This window comes from Hemiscyllium ocellatum, chromosome 3, assembly GCF_020745735.1.
Source record: "Hemiscyllium ocellatum isolate sHemOce1 chromosome 3, sHemOce1.pat.X.cur, whole genome shotgun sequence".
Taxonomy (NCBI): domain Eukaryota; kingdom Metazoa; phylum Chordata; class Chondrichthyes; order Orectolobiformes; family Hemiscylliidae; genus Hemiscyllium; species Hemiscyllium ocellatum.
The window spans coordinates 91,069,567-91,094,645 of NC_083403.1; the positions used below are offsets into that span (position 1 = coordinate 91,069,567).

At 42.1% G+C, this 25,079-nt stretch overlaps 1 protein-coding gene across 1 annotated transcript in view; it reads right to left on the reverse strand.

The window, feature by feature from the left end:
• The window catches only part of LOC132833499 (regulating synaptic membrane exocytosis protein 1-like), a 786,224-nt gene that overhangs the window by 458,486 nt on the left and 302,659 nt on the right, over positions 1-25,079 (reverse strand). The window contains exon 3 of the mRNA XM_060851848.1: positions 13,457-13,468. Within this exon, the coding sequence (XP_060707831.1) occupies positions 13,457-13,468 (12 nt within the window). The remainder of the gene's footprint in view (positions 1-13,456; positions 13,469-25,079) is intronic.

Here is a 25,079-nt window from a genome sequence, read left to right on the forward strand (position 1 = left end):
GGGTGGCCCACTCTCTCCTGCTTTGTTTGTGTGCTGTATAAGCCATTTGCCGAGTCCATCAGGAAGGATGCAAGCCTGAGAGGGGTGACTATTCCTAGCAGCGGGGGTCTATGTCAGTACACAGGTTTAATGGGCCTCGGCGGCCAAGGTAAATCGAGGCAAGTGGGAGGCCATGCTCTTTGGAAACTGGGCCAACGGATTCTCTATCCCCTTCACCGTCAGGACTGACCACCTGAAAGTGCTAGGTATTTGATTCAGAGGGGCTGGGGCATGCACTAAGTCTTTGGAGGAGCATGTCACTAAAGTGAGGCAGATAGGAACATCCGTCACTCTCCATCGCGGGTAAAAATCTGGTCATCAAGTGTGAGGCACTCTCAGTGTTGTTGTACGTGGTGCCGATCTGGCCTATTCCCCGAACCTGCACCGCTGCAATCACCTGGCCAACTTTCATTTCATGTGGAGATCTAAGAAGAACTGTATCTGAAGGGACAAAATGTATAAAGATCTAGACAAAGGGGGGAAAAACACACTTAACGCTACCCTCACCTTGGTGGCCACGTTTGTGTGTGGCTGCATCAAGCTGTGTGTGGATCCCCAGTACGCAAATACCAAGTGTCACTACATACTAACGTTCTACCTGTCCCCGGTATTGCGAAGGATGGGCCTGGCCCGGTCCAAAGAGTTGATTATTCCATATCACCTGCCCTTTGTCGAGAAATTTGACAGGAAAAGCACCTTTTCCCACATATCCATTAGGAAGTGGTCAGCATCTACAGTCCTTGAGACCCTTTGGAAAAAGGAGAAGTCGGATCCTGTCGAGCAGACCGTCAAAGTCATTTGGCAGAATGCCTCAACACCCAAACTTTCAAACAAGCACTAAGACGTGGCTTGGCTTGTGGTGAGAAGGGTTCTGCCTGTGAGATGCTTTATGCATGCCTAGACTCTATGTGCCACTGCACACTGCCCTCGATGCAGCTGTGGAGGGGACAAGACTGTCACACACCTCCTTCTGGGATGTGCCTATGCAAAGGAAGTCTGGAGAGGAATGCAGCAGTGTTTGTCGAGTTTCATCCCAAGCAGCTCCGTAACGTGGGATGCCATGCCCTACGGTCTGTTCCCTGGGACGCACATCAAGCCAAACATCAACTGTTTCCTGATGAAGGGCTTATGCCTGAAACGTCGAATTTCCTGTTCCTTGGATGCTGCCTGACCTGCTGCGCTTTTCCAGCAACACATTTTCAGCAAACATCAACTGTGCCTGCAGAATTGGTGGCACAGTGATTAGCACTGCTGCCTCACAGCACCAAAGACCCGGGTTCAATTCCTGCCTCAGGCGTCTGACTGTGTGGAGTTTGCACATTCTCCCCATGTCTGCGTGGGTTTCCTCTGGGTGGTCCGGTTTTCTCCCACAGTCCAAAAATGTGCAGGTTAGGTGAATTGGCCATGCTAAATTGCCCATAGTGTTAGGTGAAGGGGTAAATGTAGGGGAACGGGTCTGGCTGGGTTGCGCTTCAGTGGGTCGGTGTGGACTTGTTGATCTGAAGGACCTGTTTCCACACTGTAAGTAATCTAATCTAATCATCAGCTCGGTGAAAGGTGCTCTATGGTCTGCTCGAAATTTGTTGGTCTTCCAGTTGAAGGAGTTGACCCCGACTGAGTGTTGCAAACTGGCACATTCCATGGTCCAGGGCTACGTGTGATGCAGTAGGGGCAGACTACCATGTAAGGTCTTTCTGCTGAAGAATAACAGGGGTTCATTGTGGAATTGGGTCCTGCTGATGCCTCAGCTAAATGCCAAAAGGTTGATGGTAAAAATAGAGAATTGTGAATATCAATGACTCAATTTGTTCTCTGAAAGTAAATACAGTATACATGGCATCATCAACTGTACATGTACCAAAGATTTATATGAATAAAGTATATTTTTGTTAAAAAAAATCTAGGAGTAGACTTAGTATTCAGTATGGGTGTGAAGGATATTATGGAAGAATATGCTATTAAGGAATGGTTAGCCCTAAATATTACATCACCTTACTGTTTTCACTCCTCCTTTGTCCTCTAGCTTAAAAAAAACAGAGAGAGGCAAGGTTCAGAGGAGACAGAACATTGTGAGAGCAAGGTTGGCAGCAGGAGCCAGAATTGTTTCTGGAAATTGTTGTTGGTGAGTAACAGGTTAGTTTTGAGAAATTGTAACCAGAGCAGACAGCATCAGAAACTTCAACTTAGTATTCAAAGTATTTAAGGGTTGTACATAGAACATAGAACATAGAAGGATACAGCGCAGTACAGGCCCTTCGGCCCTCGATGTTGCACCGACCGAATCCTACCTAGCCTATACTAGCCCAATAACTTCCAAATGCCTATCCAATGCCTGCTTAAATGACCATAAAGAAGGAGAGTTCACCACTGATACGGGCAGGGCATTCCATGAACTCACAACCCGCTGTGTGAAGAATCTACCCCTAACATCTGTCCTATACCTACCACCCCTTAATTTAAAGCTATGTCCCCTAGTAACACCTGACTCCATTAGCGGTAAAAGGTTCTTAGTATCTACCCTATCTAAACCCCTAATCATCTTATACACTTCTATCAGATCTCCCCTAAACCTTCTCTTATCCAATGAGAACAGCCCCAAGTGCCTCAGCCTTTCCTCATAAGATTTTCCTACCATTCCAGGCAACATCCTGGTAAACCTCCTCTGCACTCGTTCTAAAGCTTCCACATCCTTCCTATAGTATGGCGACCAAAACTGCACACAATACTCCAGATGAGGCCGCACCAGAGTCTTATACAACTGCAACATGACCTCAGGACTCCGGAACTCAATTCCTCTGCCAATAAAGCCCAGTACACCATATGCCTTCCTCACAGCACTATTTACCTGGGTGGCAACTTTCAGAGATCTGTGTACATGGACACCAAGATCCCTCTGCTCATCCACACTACCAAGTAGCCTACCATTAGCCCAGTAATCCATCATCTTGTTATTCCTACCAAAGTGAACGACTTCGCACTTAGCTACATTGAATTCCATTTGCCACATTTCCGCCCAGCTCTGCAACTTATCTATATCCCGCTGTAACTTACCACTTCCTTCCTCACTATCCACAACTCCACCGACTTTTGTGTCATCCGCAAACTTGCTTACCCAGCTTTCAAGTCCTTCCTCTAGATCATTTATAAAGATAACAAAAAGCAATGGTTCCAAAACAGATCCTTGTGGTACACCGCTAGTAACTGCGCTCCAAGATGAACATAATCCATCAACTACTACCCTCTGTCTCCTTCCAGCCAGCCAATTCCTAATCCAAACCTCTAATGTATCCTCAATGCCATACCTCCGAAGTTTTAGCATTAGCCTACCATGGGGAACCTTATCGAACGCCTTACTAAAATCCATATACACAACATCTACTGCTTTACCCTCATCCACTTCCTTGGTCACCTTCTCAAAGAACTCAATAAGGTTTGTGAGGCACGACCTGCCCTTCACAAAACCATGCTGGCTATCCCTGATCACGTTATTCCTACCCAGATGTTCATAAATCTTATCCCTTACCATTCTCTCTAAGACGTTGCCCACCACTGAAGTCAGACTCACTGGCCTATAGTTGCTAGGGCTATCCCTACTCCCTTTCTTGAACAATGGGACCACATTCGCTATCCTCCAGTCCTCTGGTACTATTCCTGTTGACAACGACGACATAAAAATCCAGGCCAATGGCTCTGCTATCTCCTCCCTAGCTTCCCATAGGATCCTGGGATAAATGCCATCAGGCCCAGGAGACTTATCTATATTCATCCTTTCCAACATTCCCAAAACCTCTTCCCTGCATATTTCCAGGGCATCCATTCTAATTATTTGTGATTCCATATTCACATCAGCAACAGTGTCCTGTTCCTGAGTGAATACTGATGAAAAGTACTGATTTAATGTCTCTCCAATCTCCTCCGCCTCCACACACAACCTCCCACTACTATCCTTGACTGGACCGATACCTACCCTAGTCATCCTTTTATTCTTGACATACCTATAGAAAGCCTTTGGGTTTTCCCTAATCCTACCAGCTAAAGACTTTTCATGTCCCCTTCTCGCTTCTCTTAGCTCCCTCTTTAGTTCCTTCCTGGCTACCTTATAACTCTCAATCGCCCCTACTGAACCTTCACGCCTCATCTTTACATATGCCGCCTTCTTCCCTTTCACAAGGGACTCCAATTCCTTACTAAACCACGGCTGCCTCACAAGGCCCTTTACACCATGCCTGACTGGTACATACCTATCGAGGACACGCAGTAGCTGCTCCTTGAACACTCCCCACATCTCATTCGTGTTCTTCTCTTGAAGCCTGTTTTTCCAATCCACACATCCTAAGTCATGCCTCACTGCATCATAATTTCCCTGCCCCCAGCTATAGCTCTTGCCCTGCGGCACACGATTATCCCTCTCCATCACTAAAGTAAGTCACCGAGTTGTGGTCACTGTCCCCGAAGTGCTCACCTACCTCCAAGTCTAACACCTGGCCTGGTTCATTACCTAGAACCAAATCCAATATAGCCTCCCCTCTTGTTGGCCTGTCGACATATTGTGTCAGGAAACCCTCCTGCACACATTGTACAAACACCGACCCATCTAATGAACTCGAGCTATAGCTCTCCCAGTCAATATCTGGGAAGTTAAAGTCCCCCATAACAACCACCCTGCTACCTTCACTCTTTTCCTGAATCATCCTCGCAATATTATCCTCTACTTCTCTAGGACTATTAGGAGGCCTGTAGAAAACACCTAACAGGGTGACCTCACCTTTCCTATTTCTAACCTCAGCCCAAACTACCTCAGATGGCAAGTCCTCTTCCATCGTCCATTCCACTGCTGTGATACTGTCTTTGACAAGTAATGCGACGCCTCCCCCTTTTTTACCCCCATGTCTGATCCTACTAAAACATTTGAACCCTGGAACGTGCAACAGCCATTCTTGTCCCTGCTATACCCACGTCTCTGTAATGGCCACAACATCGAAGTCCCAGGTACCAACCCACGCTGCAAGTTCACCTACCTTATTCCTTATACTTCTGGCATTGAAGTATACACACTTCAATCCACCTTTCTGGTTACAGGCACCCTCCTTAGAGATCGCTGCATTATTCCTAACCTCCCTACACTCAAGGTCCTGTACCCTAAAGCTACAGTCCTAGTTCCCATGCCCCCGCGGAGTTAGTTTAAACCCTCCCAAAGAGCACTAGCAAACCTCCCCCCAAGGATACTGGTGCCCCTCAGGTTCAAGTGTAGACCATCCTTTTTATAGAGGTCCCACCTTCCCCAGAAAGGACCCCAGTTATCCAGAAACCGGAATCCCTCCCTCCTGCACCATCCCTGTAGCCACGCATTTAACTGCTCTCTCTCCCTGTTCCTCGACTCTCTATCACGTGGCACGGGTAACAAACCAGAGACTACAACTCTGTTTGTTCTAACTCTGAGCTTCCAACCTAGCTCCCTGAAAGCCTGCCTTACATCCTCACCCTTCTTCCTACCTATATCGTTGGTGCCAACGTGGACCACGATCTGGGGCTGCTCCCCCTCCCCCTTAAGGACCCGGAAAACACGATCAGCGACATCACGTACCCTTGCACCTGGGAGGCAACATACCAAACGTGAGTCCCTGTCGCCCCCACAAAACCGTCTGTCTGTACCCCTCACTATCGAGTCCCCAAGAACAATTGCTCTACCTTTCTCCACCCTACCCTTCTGAGCAACGGGGCCAGGCTCCGTGCCAGAGGCCTGAACCTCGTTGCTTGCCCCTGGTAAGTCATCCCCCCCACAAGTATCCAAAACGGTATACTTGTTCTTGAGGGGAATGACCGCAGGGGGTCCCTGCACTGGCTTCCTCCTCCCACTCCCCCTCACTGTCACCCATCTATCTTGAACTTTCGGAGTAACTACTTGCCTATAGCTCCGATCTATGACCTCCTCTGCCTCCCGAATGATCCGCAGTTCATCCAACTCCAGCTCCAGTTCCCTAACACGGGTTTGGAGGAGCTGGAGATGGGTGCACTTCTTGCAAGTGTACTCAGCAGGGACGCTGATGGCTTCCCTCACCTCATACATGTTGCAAGAGGAACATTGCCCTCTCTGCACTGCCATTTTTTAAAGGAAAACTTTAAATTTTTAACTATTAAATAAACGACCAAACTTACCCACCAGCCGTCGCGAAGTCTTCCGAGAGACTGAGGCCTACAACTCGGAGCCCGCGTTTAAATAAGGGGAGAGAAAAAAAAACCTTACCCAGGTAACCTAGCGCGCCTTCCGGGTCTGCTACCGCTTTTTTAAAGGAAAACTTTAAATTTTTAACTATTAAATAAACGACCAAACTTACCCACCAGCCGTCGCGAAGTCTTCCGAGAGACTGAGGCCTACAACTCGGAGCCCGCGTTTAAATAAGGGGAGAGAAAAAAAAACCTTACCCAGGTAACCTAGCGCCTTACCCAGGTAATGGTTAATTAACTTAAGACATGGCAGGAGTGCTCCAAATCTTAGTCTGCTCCTCTTGGTTAATTGGGAAATTGGGCACACTTCCAATGCCCGGGACCTGCATGTGTGTAAGAAGTGTCTCCAGTTGCAGCTCCTGGTAACCTGCGTTTCAGAGGTGGATCAGTGGCTGGGGACACTTAGGAGCATTCGCAAAGCATAAAGTGTCATGGATAGCACATATAGAAAGGTGGTCACACCACAGATTCAGACTCCAGAGAGGAAGGGAAAGGGTGACTGCTAGGCAAAGCAGGAAAATCCCCTACAAAACAGATGGTGTTTTACAGAGACTTGACTGAAAGAGGGACAGGAATGGCAACTGGAAGTCCAGGATTTAGGTGTGTTTCAGAAAGAAAGGGAGGTAAATAGGGTGGGAGAGTTGCATTATTGGTAAAAGAGTATCTCACAGCTGTACTGAGGGAGGATACATCAGCGGTCTCATACAGTGAGACAATATGGTTAGAACTCAGGAATGGAAAAGGTGAAATCACGATGCTGGGGGTGTACTACACGCAGCAGGAGATAGAGGATAGAATATGTGCGCAGGTTTTGAAAAGATGAAAAAACACCAGGGATGTTGTGGTGGGTGATTTTAACTTCCCCTACATTGACTAGGACTCACTACCAGCTAGAGGCTTGGATGGGGTAGAATTTGTAAGATCCATTCAGGAGGGATTCTTGACACAATACATAAATAATCCAACCAGGCAAAGGGTTATACTGGACCTGGTTTTGGGAATTTAGCCTGGCTGTGTGAATGAAGTTTCAGTGGGGGAACCATAATACCATGGGTTTTAAGAAATTCTTGGATAGGAATAACAACAGAGCTCAGGCGAAGGTGTGAAATTGGAGGAAGATTAGACAGGAACTGGAGAATTTTAATTGGAGGTGGCTGTTTGAGGGTAAACCTACGTTGAACATGTGAGAGAATTTCAAACAGCAGTTGATGAGAATTCAGGAGTGGCATGTTCTTGCGAGAATGAAGGATGGTTTGGGCAAGTTACGTAAACCTTGGATGACCAGGGATGTTGTGATCTTGATCAGAAAGGAAAAGGAAGCATACATAAGATCTAGAAGGATGGGAACTGATGAAGTCCTTGAATATGTAAGGAAAGAAGGAAATAACTTAAACAAGGAATTAGAAGGGCTAAAACAGGTCATGAAAAGACATATGCAAACAGGATTAAGGAGCATCACAAGGCTTTTTATACAGAGATAAAAAGCAACAGGGTCAACAGGGAAAGGGTTGGCCCACCCAATCTATGTGTGGATCCAAAACAGGTAGGTGATGTCCTAAATGAATACTTTGTCTCTGTATACACAAAAGAATAGGAATTGTTGGAGGATGATTTCAGGGAAGGGAGTGTTGAATTTCTAAGTTAAGTTGCTATTAAACAGGAAGAGGCGTTGTGCATCTTAGAAAGTATTTTTTGGTTAAGCCCTTGGATCCTGATGGGATCTAACCCAGAACATTGAGGGAGACAAGAGAACAAACTACTGGAGCATTGACAGACATTTTTATATCCTCTTTGACCACAGGTGAGATCCCAGAGGACTGGAGAATAGCAAATTGTGTCCCACTGTTTAATGGCAGCAGGTAAAATCCTAGAAATTACAGTCCTATGAGTCTCATGTCAGTGATAGGGAAATTACTGGAAAACATTCTCAGGGACAAGATCTATACACATTAGAAGCAAATGGATTTATTAGCTATAGACAGCATGGCTTTCTGTGCAGGAGATCATGCCTCATTAACTTGATAGAGTTTTTTGAGGAGGTGACGAAGTTGATTGAGGACAATGTGGCTGATGTTGGCTCCATGGGCTTTAGTCAAGCCTTAGACAAGGTCCCTCATGGCAGATTAGTACAAAAAGTGAAGTCACATGGTATCAGGGTGAACTGGCAAGATGAATACAGAATCAACTTAGTCACAGGAGGCAAAGGGTAGCAGTGGAAGGATGCTTTTGGGTAGTGACTAATGGTGTCAGGTATCAGTGCTGAGACCTCTGCTGCTCATTATCTACATGAATAATTTGGAGGAGAATGTAGCTGGTCTAATTAGTAAGCTCTAATTATTAATTAGAAAACAAAGATTTGTGGAGTTGTGAATAGAAAATTCAGCAGGATATAGATCAGTTGAAGGCATGGTCAGAAAAATGGCAGATGGAGTTTAATCCAGCCAAATGAGAGGGGATGCATTTTGGAAGGTCAAGTACGGATGGAAATGATTGGCAGAACCCTTAGATGTATCATATGCAGAGAGATCTGAGATCACTAAAGGTTACAGAGCAGGTAGATACAAAAGATCGTACAAAAGGCCAATGGCATTGGAAGGGGCATTGAATATAGGAATAGAAAAGTTATGCTTCAGCTTTATAGAACTTTAGTTAGACCACTCTTGGAATACTGCATACGGTTCTGGTCACCACACTATCAGAAGGATGTGGATACTTTGGAGAGGGCATTGACAAGGTTTACAGAGATGTTGCCTGATATGGGGAATTTTAGCTAGAAAGAAAAGTTGGATAGACTAGGATTGTTTTCACGGGAATGCAGGAAGTTGAGGGGGGGGGGCGACCTAATAGAAGTTCATAAGACTGTGAATGGCATGGATAGCATGGAAAGTATTAGATTATTTTCCCAGGTGGAGGGGTCAATTACTCAGGGACAAAGGTTCAAGGTGCAAGAAGGAAAGTTTAAAGACATATGCAAAGCACGTTTTTCACACAAAGTGTGGTGAGAGCCTGGAACACATTACCAGAGGAGGTGATGGAAGCAAACACAATAGCAGCAGTCAAGAAGTAGCTGAACAAATGGATGAATAGGAAATGAATAGAGGGATACAGATCCTGTAAGTGAAGACAGTTTTAGTGTGGATGGGCAAAATGTCTTGGCATACGCTTGGAGGGCTGAAGAGCCTGTTCCTGTGCTGTATTGTTCTTTGCTCTTAGGGTTTATTACTGACTAGAAACTAAAGTGGTCCAGCCATATAAATATTGTGGTTTCAAGAGCTGGTCAGAGGTCATGAATTTTGTGGTCACTAACTTACCTTCTGTCTTCCCAAAGCCTGTCCATTATCTACAAGGTACAAATCAGATTGTGCTAGAATATTTAATGTGCTAGGATGAGTACAGCTCCAACAATATTCCAAACAGTTCGGCACCAATGTAGGCTGCTTAATTAACACCCCATTCATCACTTTCATCACCAACACAATATATCCCATCCACTCCATGCACTGCAGTAATTCACCTGCCTCATTCAACAACACCTTCCTAACTCATGACTAAGACCATCCAGAAGGACAAGGACAGCAGATATGTGGGAACATCACCACCTGAAAGTACCCCTCCAAACCTGTCTACATTCTGACATGGAAATATGTTGCTGTTCTTTCATTGTCATTGTGTCAAATTCCTGGAACTTTCTTCCTAATAGCATACTCCCCAAAGACTGCAGCCATTTAATATGGCAGCACAGTACCCCTTTCTCCAGGGAAATTAGGGATCGACTATAAATGCCAGCCCAGCCAACAAAATCCACATATGATGAATTAATATTTGCCTTTAAAAAAGCTGACAGCTTTGTGATCATTTAATTTCTTTGAAGTTGTTTTTGAATGGATGATGCTTTTTTGAAACAGATTTATGAATATTTAGCAGGAATTAGTTTTATTTCCCCAAGTTATTTAGACGTAGTCAGCATAGCTCTTATAGAGACAAGTCATACCTAACAAATTTGCTAGAAGTTTGTGAAAATGTGTTCAAGCGCATGGATGAGGGAAATTCACTATATAGTTCATACAGAATTTAGTAAAGCTTTTGACAAGATACCACAGACAGATAGAGAAGGTTGAAGTAAATAGAATTCAGGGAAACTTGGTGAAATAGTTCAGAAACTGGATAAGCAACAGGATACAAAGAATAGTGGTAGATAGCTGTAGATGACAGGAGGCTGGTGTACCACAGAACATAGAACATTACAGCGCATTACAGGCTCTTCAGCCTTGATGTTGTGCTGACCTGTGGAACCAATTTGAAGCCTATCTAACCGACACTATTTCATTCTCATCCATATGCCTATCCAATGATCACTTAAATGCCATTAAAATTGGCAAGTCTACGACTGTCGCAAGCAGTACGTTCCACATCCCACTACCCTCTGAGTAAAGAAACTACCTCTAACACCTGTCCAACATCTAAAACCCCTCAATTTAAAGCTATGTCCCCTCATGCTAGCCATCACCATCCAAGGAAAAGGCTCTCAGTGTCCACGCTATCTAACCCTCAGATTATCTTAACTGAGACATATAAGTCACCTCTCAACTTTCTTCTCTCTAATAAGAACAGCCTCAAGTTCCTCAGACCTTCCTTGTAAGACCTTCCCTACATACCAGGGAACATCCTAGTAAATCTTCTCTGAACCCTTTCTGAAACGTCCACATCCTTCAATAATGCAGTGACCAGAACTGTACACAATACTCCAAGTGTGGCTGCATCAGAGTTTTGTACAACTGCAGCATGACCTCATGATTCCAAAACCCAATCCCTCTACCAATAAAAGCTAACACACTGTGTGCCTTCTTAACAACCCTATTAGGGTGGCAACTTTTAAGGATCTATGTACGTGGATACCGAGATCTCTCTGCTCATCTACATTATCAAGAAACTTACCTTTAGCCCAGTACTCTGAATTCCTGTTACTCCTTCCAAATTGAAACACCTCAGACTTTTCTACATTAAACTCCAGTTGTTTCCTCTCAGCTGAGCTCTGTAGCTTATCTACAGTATCTTTTGTCACTATCCACAATTCTACCGATCTTAGTATCATCCACAAATGCCCTCATCCAGGTCATTTATGAAAATGACAAATTGCAGTGGACCCAAAACAAATCCTTACAGTACACCACTAGTAAATGAACTTCAGGATGAATATTTCCCATCAACCAGCACCCTCTGCGTCCCTACAGTAGGGACAATACTCCTGCATCACAAGAGCCCCTTCGACAACTTTTTTTTTGTTTTTTTTATTTATCCTCATATTATTCATCCCTGAAGCAGGTGGGATTTGAACCAGGCTGCCTGTTTCATAAGAGCCCTTCTGATCACTGTTAGCTAACATTCCTCAGGTGTTGTTTCTCCTTTCTTCAAATTTGGTATCATCGCCTCGTTCCTCTTTCAGTTGCTTGGGAAACAGACACAGAGCAGTATGGGATCCATGATAGGAATTGCTGTTTCTTCGAAAATCCAGACTAACATCTCCTCAGGGTCACATTTTGTTTTATAATTATTTATGAAGTCTTTTGGGATCTTTGTTACTCTAAAGATACCAGATAAATACATATTTTTATGTGGTAAGTATTTATGGTTTTGAAAAGGTTCCTCTCATTTGTTTCATAACACATTTTTATGGTTTTTACATTTCTTCGCTCATTCCATTCCTCACCTTTTCACGTTGGATTGCAAACACATTGCATTCATTGAAATCAACTTGTTCAGAGATGTCATTACATATCTCTGGACAAGGCAGACATAATCCAAGTCTTCTGTCATACTACCATTGCTCACTCATTTGACAGTCTACCGTGCTATTTGCTAACAGCATATCAAATTAGGTAATTAAGAATACGAATCCATCTCTCATCAATGAATGAAAGCATCACAGTACACCAATATGCAGCACTATCAGGCTGCCTCCCACAGTGTTCTGAGTAATGTTTTGTGTAAGAATTAGTGTTATTTATGGAAATATAGTGAGAATGTTTTTGGATAATTAATTCAGAGGCCAATAATAATGATCTGGGGACTTGAGTTCAAAAAGGATCACTGTACTTGGGGAATTTAAAGGCAGTTAATTAAGTATATGTGGAGTATAACACTATTCTCACTGACAGCAACCAGGAAATGATCACTGTTTGTAGTAAACAGCCATCTTGTTTTAACTGACATTCTTTAGGAAAGGAAATGTCCTGTCATTACCTAGTTAATTCCGTTGTGGTTGACTCTTTGCATTAAAATGGTCGAGTGAGCCACTTCTTCTAAGAAATAAGAACAGGACATAAGCCATTCATCCCATCGAGTCTGCTCAACCAATCAATAAAATCATGGTTGATTTGATGTAGCTTTAAATTCAATTTCCTGCCTACTCCTCCACAATCTAAGGTTTCTTTATCAATCAAGAATCTGTCTAACTCAGCCTTCTATATACTCAGTGATGTGTCTCCATTGTTTTCGGGGGGAGAGAATTCCAAACATTTATTGCCCTTTGAGTGAAGAAATTCCTCCATATCACCATCATAAATAAGAGTCAGCTTATTCTGAAAGTGCATCCCTATTATGAGGCATTCCCTCCCCCCACTCGATGAAGGGAAACATCCTCTCAGCATCTACCTGTCAAGCCCTTTCAGAATCTGATATTCAAGACGGTGGCTCACCATTACTTTCTCAAGAGCAGCTGGAGATGAGCAATCAATATTGGTTTTGCCAGCAACATTCACACTCCACGAGAAAATAACCAGAAGTGCTAACATTGTTTCAGTTCTGACGATGGAGCTCAAAGATATTTGGAATGAATTGAATGAAAGTAAGCATATTTCATATGGGAGAGTGGATATCGGATTGCTGTACTGAAGTGAAAATGATTCTGAGTAACAAATTCCTGGTGGTTGTCTAAGTTACAAAAATGATGCACTGTCCCACATTAAAACCTACACGCTCATATTATAGCTGATGTTAGAGCATGCAGGTAGTTGCATAACTAATTCCCATTTCAAATTAGCAAACATTTCTTCATGTCAGGGGCATACTTTAGACTTGAGTAATGATCTATTTAAATTCCTTTACACACATTGCAGTTAGACACCTTTAGCTTTTCCATTCCTGTATTAATAATAGAAAAAAGAACCAAAATAGAAAAAGCATGAAATCTAACCACTTTGTCCTCCTTTTAGAGAGAGCATCCAAGGAAGCATAGCAAAAGGAAAGGAAAACAAGAAAAGAGAATAAGAAAGGTAGGTAAGTGTTAATAAAAAGACTGAAAACAACCATGTAATTTTATCAAAGCACACTTTCTTCACTGGTAATTTCAACAGAACCATGCAGGATTCAAAGTCTAGTTCTTAATCCTAATCAGACAGACAAAAGGATTAACAAACACACCAAAGCACAGAAAAACTAAACTGACAAAGTGTCAATTGACACTAATAAAATATGTCTGAGCAACAAGAGCTGTTTCAGTTAAAAGGCAGACTGCAACTAAAGAATTCTAACCGAACATTATAATGAGCATTGTTAAAACAGGCATCCTCCATACACCATTAAATAGTGAGGGATTGATAAGTAAGCCATTCTCTGAATAATCTATTATAATCTTGGAAGTATCAAACAGTATTTTGTTACTGTGTGTGATGAATTCTAAATCGGTATAAGAAACAGTTTTGATATTTAAAACCGTAATTTCCTATCATCTATTTCATGGATAAATGTACGTCCAGTCTGATCTCTGCACAACTGAAAAGAAAGCTCATGATTTAACAGGAGCATCATAGATTAATTTTAATTTTCTGAAAGTCTGCCAGCTTAACCTTTAATAATATTTCTGTCTGTTAGGGTGAGTCATGTCATTTATTCAAGATTTTTTTCCAAACCAAATAATGTACAAATAATGGGTGACAAGGTGGCTCAGTGGTTAGCACTGCAACCTCACAATGCCAAGGATCCAGGTTCGACTCCAGCCTTGGGTGACTGACTGTGTGGAGTTCGTACATTCTTACTATGTCTCCCAGGTGTGTGGTTTCCTCCCACAATCCAAAAATGTGCAGGTTAGGTGAATTGGCCTAAATGCCTACCCTTCAACAGATGGGTTTTGTCATGAGAACATTTTAGTGACTTTCCATGTTACTAGTAAATTATGGATATGATCTTTGGAGATGTCAAGCTGCCAAATTATTTAAATATTCTACACTATAAATTTTGACCCATTAATGTATAGGATTGGTGTTGCCTGACTGCTCCTATAGGGTTGGGTGAAATTCAGAGAGAATGTTTAGCAGGGGCAATTTAGCAAGGGTGGATAATATTTATTTTATTTATAATATTTATTTTATTTATTTTAATACAAGGAATTTGATGAACAAGCCAGATGAGTTGAGGCACAAAAAAAACATTTTTTTGTGCCCTCAACTCATCTGGCTTGTTCATCAAACTCCTTGTATTAAAATAAATATTATCCACCCTTGCTAAATTGCCCCTGCTAAACATTCTCTCTGAATTTCATTGATGTCATTTTGTCGCGAGACCGACAGTTCTATATTCTATGACATGTGGTCTTCAGGCGAGCCAGGGAAGGGCATAAAAGAGGAAGCAGTGTTGAAATTTTGATCAGAATCAATTACAGCAGTAAGCAGGGATGACAGCTTAGAAAGCTCCATAAATAAAGCCATCTGGGGTGAACTTAATAATCAAAACAGGAACCATCACATGGCTGAGAGTGCATGAAAAGCCCCTAACAGTCCAATATAAGTAGAAGAGCAGACATGTAGGCAAATTTCAGGGAGATGTATATGCGAAATGGTAGTGATGATAGGGGATTTCAACTTCCCCAACTTTAACCGGGTAGTCCAAAGGGGATTGATAAGGGGACATCGAGTAGATGTTCTCCTTTGTGGGATACTCTAGGACAAGAGGTTATGAAGTGAGAGGAGGTATGTTCAAAACTGAAATGATGGGAAACTACTGTACTTCTCTCAAAGGATTGTGAATCTGTGGAACTCACTGTCCCAGAGTGCAGTGGAGACAGAATCAATCTGCAGATTCAAGAAAGAAATAGGCATGTTTTTAATGAAAAGAAGGATAAAGGCTACAGGGACCAGGCAGGAAGATGGAATTGAGACCAGGATAAGATCAGTCATGATTAATGACTTGGAGGGCTGAATTGCCTACTTGTGCTCTGAATTCCTCTGGCTTAAGTTCTTGTCAACCCTGAATATCAAGAAATTTGCAGTAAGACAAACAGAGAGGCTTACAGCAGATACCCAGGGCTCAAAACAGAAGTCCTAGAACAGTATGGAATGAGCAAAAGACTTAAAATGGACCTTAGTAAAGCTAAAAAGAGAAATGAAAGTATAGTGGCAGGTAAAATAAATGAAAATTCTAAGTTGTTTTACAAGTTCATTAAGAGTAAAAGGATAATGATAGAAAGAGTAGTTGCATTGAGAACCACAGCACTAATTTGTGCTTAGCCAAAGTATATAGGTAGGGATTCTAAATGAATACTTTTTGTCAGAGTTCACTAATGAGAGGAACAATACAGATATCAAAAGCAGGGAGAATGTCTGTGATTATAACTAAATAAATTAGCATACACAAAGAGCAGGCTTAAAATGTAGACCAAATTCCAGGGCTGGGTGAGAGGTATCCCAAGTTATTTAGTAATAGCAAGAGAGGAAATAGCAGGGGTGCTTGTAAAAATTTTCAATTCCTCTCTGGCCACAGGATAGGTACCAGAGATCGAGAAAACAGCCAATGTGGAACTTCTATTCAAGAAGTGAGCAAGAAATAAAAAAGAAACTGTAGACTAGTCAGTCTAATCTCAATTGTGGGGAAACAACGAGAAGCAATTGTAAAGGACATCTCTATGACTCTATTTGAAGAGATGGGGATTAATCAAGAGCAATCAGTATTGTTAAAGGAAGATCACATTTGACCAATTTGAATTTTTCAATGAGGCCACCAGGTGTGTAAATAAGGGCAATGGTTTTGATGTTGTCTACTTCGACTACAACAAGATTTTTGATATGGTTTGCATGGGAGACTGTTAACAAAGGTAAGATCCCATGGGAACCAAGGAAATTTAGCAAATTGGTTCCACAATTCGAGCCATAGAGAACCTTCAGTCCAATTTGTCCATGCTGACTAGGTATCCCAACCTAATCTAGTCCCATTTGCCAGCATTTGGCCCATATCCCTAAAAACCCTTCTTGTTCATATACCCATCCAGTTGCCTTTTAAATACTGTAATTCAAAAGAGGAGCCATCACATGGCTGGGAGTGCATGAAAAGCCCCCTAACAATCCAATAGAGCAGTCATGTCGACAAATTTCAGGGAGGTGTATATGCAAATGGGTAGTGATGATAGGGGATTTCAGCTTCCCCAATTTTAACTGGGGTAGTCCAAAGGGGATTGATAAGGGGACATCGAGCAGATATTCTCCTTTGTGGGATAATCTAGGACAAGAGGTTATAGAGTGAGAGAAGGTATGATTATAACTAAAGAAATTAGCATACACAGAGAGCAGGCTTAAAAGTAGATCAATCTCTAGGACTGGATGATGGGCATCCCAAGTTGTTCAGTAATAGCAAGAGAGGAAATAGCGGGGTGCTGTAAAAATTTTCAATTCCTCTCTGGCCACAGGACAGGTGCCAGAGATTTGTCAAAATACTATAAATGTTCCAGCCTCCACCACTTCCTCTGGCAGATGATTCCATACACGCACCACCTTCTGAGTGAAAAAGTTGCCCCTTAGGTCCCTTTTATATCTTTCCCCTCTCACCATAAACCTATGACCTCTAGTTCTGGACTCGCCCACTCAGGGAAAAGACCATGCCCCTCATGATTTTATAAACCTTTACGGTCACCCCCTCAGCCTCCGACATGTCAGGGAAAACAACCCCAGCCTACTGAGTCTATCCCTACAGCTCAAAACCTCCAACCCTTGTAAATCTTTTCTGAACCCTTTCAAGTTTCACAACATCCTGCCGATATTGGCTGAGTGAGGGTGGCAGAGGGTTGAGGGTCGATTTTCTGACTGAAAGACTGCAGCCAATGGGATCAGGCAGTAGTTAATATTGAAAATCTTAACGGTTATTGTTAATATAAATGGTTTATGTTTGAACGTAGGAGGGTTGATGAGCAAATTCAAACAAAATACAAAAAATTGGTCACAGTGTAAATCTAGAGGAGGATAGCTTAGATGACATGAGGATAAGCTTGAGCTGGTCAGATATGCTGGTCAGTAGCAAATCAATTCAATTGGGTAAATGAGAGGTGATGCACTCGGGCAGGATAAACAAGGCAAGGAAATACATGATGAACAGAGGTTGGACCCGAGGACCCAAGAATCAGAAGGACCTCAGAATGTGTACACCACCAGTCCCTTAAAGTATCAGAACAGGTGGATAAAGTGGTTAAGAAGGCATAATCAAGAGGGGGATGCAAAAACACAAGTAGTTGTTATAGGGGATTCTGTAATCAGGGGAACAGATAATATCCTATACAAGTCGGACCGGGAGTCCCGCATGGTGTGTTGCCTGTCCGGTGCCATGGTACAGAACATCTCCGACCAGCTTGAAAGGACATTCGAGCGGGAGGGGGAGGATCCAGGTTTTGTGGTCAACGTTGGGACTAACAACATAGGCAAAGCGAAGGGGGAGGACGTGTTTGGGGATTATCAATTACCAGGAAGGAAATTGAAGTACAGGTCCTCAAGGGTCATAATTTCCGATTACTGCACAAGCCATCTGCCAATTGGCATAGGGATAAGAAAGCAAACACGTGGCTAAGGGATTGGTGTGGGAAAGAGGGATTCCATTTCATGTTGCATTGGCATCAGTTTTGGAACTGGGGGAATCGGTACCGTTGGGACAGTCTCAACCTAAACTGATCTGGAACCAGTGTTCTAGCGAAAAGGATAAATAGGGTGGTCAGTAGGACTTTAAACTTCTGACTCGGCAGGGGGAGAAGAGAAAGCGAAAGCGATAGTGAGTATGGAGTTAAATGGAAAGATAAGCAGCAGGACGGCATGCAGGTGCAGATGGATTTAAGTTTGAGGCAGACTAGGAATGCAGCAAAAAGTCAGGATAACTTAGGACATCTTATGATTTCCAATATCTCTAATAACGATAAGAAAGTTAGTGTTAAGGCGCTTTACCTGAATGCTTAACAAAGTAGATGAGTTGTGAATGATTACGATGTGGTAAGCATCACAGATACATGGTTGTAGAGGTTCAGGACTGTGGCAGTTATATATTCAAGGATTTACTACTTATCGAAAAGACAGAGAGCTGGGCAGAGGGGGCGGGGTCACCTCGCTAGTTAAGAATGAAACTAAATCTATGGCGCTGAATGACATAAGGTCAGATGATGTGGAGTCTGTGTGGATGGAGTTGAAGAACCACAAAGGCAAAAAACTATAACGGGAGTTATATTCCTAAAAGTGGTCAGGACCAGGGTGCAAGATGTACCGGGAAATAGAAAGGGCATGTCGGAAAGGCAATGTCATGTTGATCATGGGGGACTTCAATATGCAGGTGGTCTGGGTGAATAATGTTGCTGGTGAATCCAAAGAAAGAGAATTCAAGGAATGCTTACAGGATTTCTTTTGGAACAGCTTGTGATGGAACCCACAAGGGAGCAGGCCATTCTGGATGTAGTGCAATGTAATGAGCCAGACTTTATAAAAGATCTTAAAGTAAGGGAACACTTAGGAGGCAGCTATCACAAAATGTAGAGTTCAGTTTGCAGTTTGAAAGTGAGAAGGCAGAATTGGATGTAATGGTGTTACAGTTAAATAAAGGTAATTACAGGGGCATGAGAGAAGATCTGACAAAAATCTACTGGAAGCAGAGACTAGCGGGGAAGACAGTAGAGCAACAATGACAGGAGTTTCTGGTTGTAATTGAGGACAGAGGTTCATCCCAAAGAAATAAAAGATTATCCCGGGGGTGGTGGAGGAGGTTAGACAGCCATACCTGACAAAGACAATTAGGACATTTATCAAAGAAGAAGTGAGACCCTATAAAGTGGCTAACAGCACTGGGAAATCAGAAGATTGAGAAGGCTACAAAAACAAACAGAGAATAACAAAGAGAGAAATAAGGAAGGAGAGGATCAAATATGAAGGTAGGCTAGCCAGCAATATTAGAAATGATAGTAAATGTTTCTTTCAATACATTAGAAACAAACAAGAGGCACAAGTAGACATTGGGCCGCTCCAAATTGATGCTTGAAGACTAATGATGGAAGATAAGGAAATAGCTGAAGAACTTAATAAGCACTTTGCGTCAACAATTAAGGAGAGTCAGGGAGCAAAGTTGACTATGGCAGCCATTACAAAAGAAAAAGTGCTAGAAAAGCTAAAAGATCTAAAAATTGATAAATCTCCTGACCCCGATGGGCGACATCATAGAATTCTGATGGAACAGGCTGAGAAATAGTGGAGGTGCTCATTGTGATCTTTCAAAACTCACTGGAGTCAGGGCAAGTCCAAAGTGATTGGAAAATGATTGTTATAACCCCTTGTTCAAGAAAGGATCAAGACAAACGGTGGGAAATTATAGACCGATTAGCCTAACTTCGGTTGTTGGTAAAATCCTAGAATCCATTGTTATGGATGAGATTTCTATATTCTTGGAAGTGTAGGGTTGGATTAGAACAAGTCAACATGGATTTAGATTACATTAGATTGGATTCCCCACATTGTGAAAGCAAGTCCACACCGACCCTCTGAAGAGCAATCCACCCAGACCTATTCCCCTGCATTCGCCCCTGACTAATGCACCTAACACTATGGGCAATTTAGCATGGCCAATTCACCTAACCTGCATATCTTTGGACTGTGGGGCTAAAGCGTCTGGAGGAAACCTACGCAGACATGGGGAGAATGTGCAAATTCCACACAGACAATTGCCCAAGATGGGAATTGAACCCGGGTCCCTGGCGCTGTGAGGCAGCAGTGCTAACCACTGAGCCATGCAGTAAGGGGAGGTCATGCCTGATAAACCTGTTAGAACTCTTTGAAGAGGTAACAAGTAGATTAGATCAGGGAAACCCAGTGAATGTTATCTATCTAGACTTTGAAAAGGTGCCTCATGGGAAGCTGCTGAGTAAGGTAAGGGCCCATGGTGTTCAAGGTGATCTCCTGGAAAGGATTGAGGATTGGCTGTCTGACAGAAGGCAGAGAGTTGGGATAAAAGGTTCTTTTTCAGAATGGCAACTGGTAACAAGTGGTGTCCTGCAGGGTTCAGTGTTGGGGCTGCAGCTGTTCACGTTATATATTAATGATCTAGATGAAGGGACTTAGAGGCATTCTCGTCAAGTTTGCCGATGACACGAAGTTAGGTGGACATGCAGGTAAGTACCGAGGTGTTGGGGAGACTGCAGAAAGATTTAGACAGTTTAGGAGAGTGGTTCAGGAAATAGCTGATGAAATTCATTGTGAGCAAATGCGAAATCTCACACTTTGGTAAAAAGAGTTGAAATGCCTATCAGCCACGATTAAATGGCAGGGTGGACTTGATGAGCCAAATGGCCCTACTTCCACTCCTATGCCTTCTGGTCTTATGGTCTTACATGGTTTACTTGCCTTTATTGGACAAGGCATAGATTTAAGAACAGTTAGGCTATAACTGTATAAAATGTTAGAATACTGTGTCCAATTTTGGGCCCCACAGCTCAGGAAGGACATTCTGATAAAGAGCTCTTCCGAAACATTAATCTTCCTGTTCCTCAGATGCTGCCTGACCTGCTGTGCTTTTCCAGCACTACTGTAATCTTGACTCTAATCTCCAACATCTGCAGTACCCACTTTCACCTGTATAAAATGTTAGTTGGGCCACAGCTAGATGTGTAGATCTGGAATCCACATCATAGGAGCAAGTAGAGAGAATTGGAGATGATGCACTGTGGATTTACCAGGATGATGCCTCCATTGGAAAATCCCAGTTAGAGCAAAAAAAGCATAAACTGGGGTTGTTTTCTTTAGAGAAGAGATTGAGTGGGGACACAATTGAAATTATGGGGGCATGGATAGTTAAGACAGGAAGGAACGTTTCGCCTTTGATTTAGAGATTAATGGCAAGTGCCACAGATTTAATATAAAGGGCAGAAGGTTTAGAGAAGTTACGAGGAAAAACACTTTTACCTAGAGTGGTGGGAATCTGGAACTCACTGCCTGTAAGGATGGTAGAGACAGAAAACTTCAAAATATCGAAGAAGTATTTAGATGTACGCTTCCAATGACAAATGTAACTGAGTTCTTTTACAAGGTGACACAGGCAGTAGATGAGGGGAGTGCTATGGATATTGTATATTAGGACTTTCATAAAGCATTTGATATGATGCCCCATGGCAGGTTTGTTAGCAATTTAGGCACAGTGGCTCACAGTGCCAAGGACTCAGGTTCAACTCCAACCTCAGGGAACTGACTGTGTGGAGTTTGCACATTCTCCCTGTGTCTGCATGGGTTTTCCTCAGGTGCTTCAGTTTCTATCCACAGTCCAAAGATGTTCAAATTAAGTGAATTGGCTATTGTCACATCACAGGGTAACCCCTCCTGTTTAATTTAAACCAGCAACACAGAAAATATTTATCCTGTGCAGTAGTCCATGATAGTTCAGGAGGCCAAGAACTATTTAAAGTAAACAACTTTATTCCTTAAAGTATAACAGAGAATAATTAACTAACAACTATTTACAATTCCTTCCTCTAACCTATCTTTTACCTTCCCTTCTGTAATATTAGTTGATAAATATTTAATATTTAACAAAAATTCTAATTTTTAAGACCAACCAGATGTCAAATCTTCTCTTATATCTTCCTTGGTCTTCTTTTCTTCTTCTTAGGGATTTCTGTTTCATAGTTTACTGATCAATAAAGGTACCTTTAAGAGAGCTATTCTCCAGGCAGTCTGCAGATGCTGGTGGCTTGGCAGTTCTCCCCCAACTGTTCAATTTTCCTCGGTTTTATACTCCAAAAGCATCGGATTGTGTAATTGGTTTTTAAGATTGTCAATATATTAAATTCAAATTTTATTGGAGTTTAGTATTTTTCAGCTATAATTTAAACTGATTCGAATTTGGCCTAATTCGAATTTGTTTTGTCATCTCGAGGCAACCAGCTAATCGAGTTGTTTGACCAAATGTTACATTATACCTAGTTGTGGCACTGTGTCATATAAATGTTACGTTATATCTTGACATTTGGTAGGTGTCAAGGTAGTTTTGCTAGCTTTAAACTTTCTTAAATGTACAGTACCTTCATAATGTCTCCCCCCTTCAGAAGAAATGGACCATCATAAAGAAAAGATGGCTTTTTTCCCTTTTTTTAAAAACACATTACTCTAACATTCAGATAACTTTAATCTAAGTTTACCTTAAGTTCTTCCCATATAACTGTGTATATGTATATAACATTAACTAAAGACAAATCTCATCTAAATGTTATCAGTTAAAAATCGTACATATTGCAAGTACATTCTTATGACCTGCAACATGTACAATTTTTATATTAAAAGTCTGTAACATAAGACTCCAAAGAGACAGTCTGATATTCTTAAACCAAAAGAGAAAATGCTGGAAAATCTCAGCAGAAATGGCAGCATCTGTAAGAAGAGAAAAGAGCTGACGTTTCGTGTCTAACTGACCCTTTGTCAAAGCCCTTTGCTTTTATTTAGTCACACATTCTTGTCTTTAAAGCATTCTAAGAATATAAGTGGATGTGATCCGTGTACACAACCATCTCCAACACATTGTTCGTGACATACACATTAAAATGCTTTGGTAAGGCCAGTATCAAACTCAATAGTTCTTTTTCGATAATGGAGTATTTCTTCTGGTGGATGTTGATCTTCTTCGAAAAGTAACCAACTGGCAGTTCAATTCCATCCTCATCTTCCTGCAGGAGTACAGCTCCAACTCCAATATCACTGGCATCAATGGTGACTTTAAAAGGTTTTGAAAAGTTTGGTGTAGTTAAAACTGATTTAGTGGTTAATATGGCTTTCAAATAGTTGAATGCCTCCTGGCATAGTTCTGTCCACTAAAACTTTGTGTTCTTCTGCAGCAAATCAGTCAGCAGTCACTTCAGTCATTATACTGCTGAAATTTGGAACAAAGTTCGATAGAATCTGCTGAGTTCAAAGAATCAAAACACCTCGTTCTTCGAGGTTGCTCATGGAAATTCCTCAATGACTTCATCTTTGCGTTCCATGGAGTCAACCTTCCATGACTGATGTTATGTCCCAAGAACATTATCTCTGCTTTCACAAATTCAGTTTATCAACAGTTTTGCTTCTCGTAAGTTTGCTCAAAGAGTTCTGCCAACTGTACCCTGTGATCTTTCCAGGCCTTACTAAAGATCACTACACCATCCACATAGACTACACAGTTTCTAAACAAAGCCACAACTCTGTTCATGAGTCTTTGGGAAGTGGTGGGTGCCTTCTTCATTCCAAAGGGCATCACTTTAAACTGATATAGCCCATTTGGGGTTACAAACGCAGAAACTTCTTTCATTGACTCTGATAATGGTACCTGTCAGTAACCACGCATTAAGTCCAACACGGTTGGACAGTTCTCCAATCTTGATATTGGACATGAGTCTGATTTTGTAATGGCGTTGACCTTCTGATAATCCACACACAATCATTGACTCCCGTCCAGTTTGGGAACTAAGACAATTGGCAAACTCCACTCGCTCTGGCTCAGTTCCATGACATCCTCATTGAGAAGGGCCTTCACCTCTATCTGGTCTTGTCTGGCTTTGAAAGGATTAATCCAACAGGGGTGATGTTTTATTGGAGCAGTATTCCCTACGTTTACTTCATGTACAATAGTATTAGTCCTCCCCATCTGACTCTCACATATGTCCTTATACTGCAGCAACAAATCTTTCAACTGTTTTCTATGCTCCTGAGACAGATAGCTTACTAACCCATTCCACTCCTCAAGCACTTCTTCATTTTAAAATCTATTTTGAAGCCAGCAAAATCAACATCATCTGAATTTGACTCCACAATCTGTGGGGCAGTAACTAACACCTGTTTCTCTAGTCCTTTCTCTCTAGTATAATATGGTTTCAACATGTTCATATGATATACCTGATACCTTTTTTCCCTATCTGGCATCTTTACTAGATAGGTCACCTGACTCAATGTTTCCTCAATTTGATAGGGACCACTAAATTTGGCTTTGAGGGGATCTCCTATCACTGATAACAGTATGAACATGTCATCCCCTCAGGAAAACGTCCAAGTCTCAGAGCTTTTATCTGCCATCTGCTTCATTCTACATTGTGCTCTCTTTAGGTGCTGTTTAGCTAACTCACCTACTCGATTTAGTATTTTCCTCACCTCCGATACATAATCTAAGTGTGTGACCTCAGACTTTGGTCAATTTCTCTTTAATTAATTTCAAATTTCACTTCATGACCCAATATTAAGTCAAAGGGAGTAAACTGAGTAGATTCATTTGGGGCATCTCTACTAGCAAACAACACAAATGGATATCTTTATCCCAATCATTCGAGTAGTCTTGACAGTATGCTCTCAACATGGTCTTCAAAGTCTGAGGCCACCTTTCTAAAGCTCCCTGGGATTCAGGATGATATGCACTGGACTTCAAGTGCCGTATATCTAAGCTATCCATAACCTCCTTAAACAGCCTAGCAATAAAATTTGACCCTTGATCTAACTGAATCTCTCTTGGTAGCTCACACCATGTGAAGAAAGCTACTAACTCCCCTATCACCTTTTGTGCCTTAATACTCCGTGATGGAATTG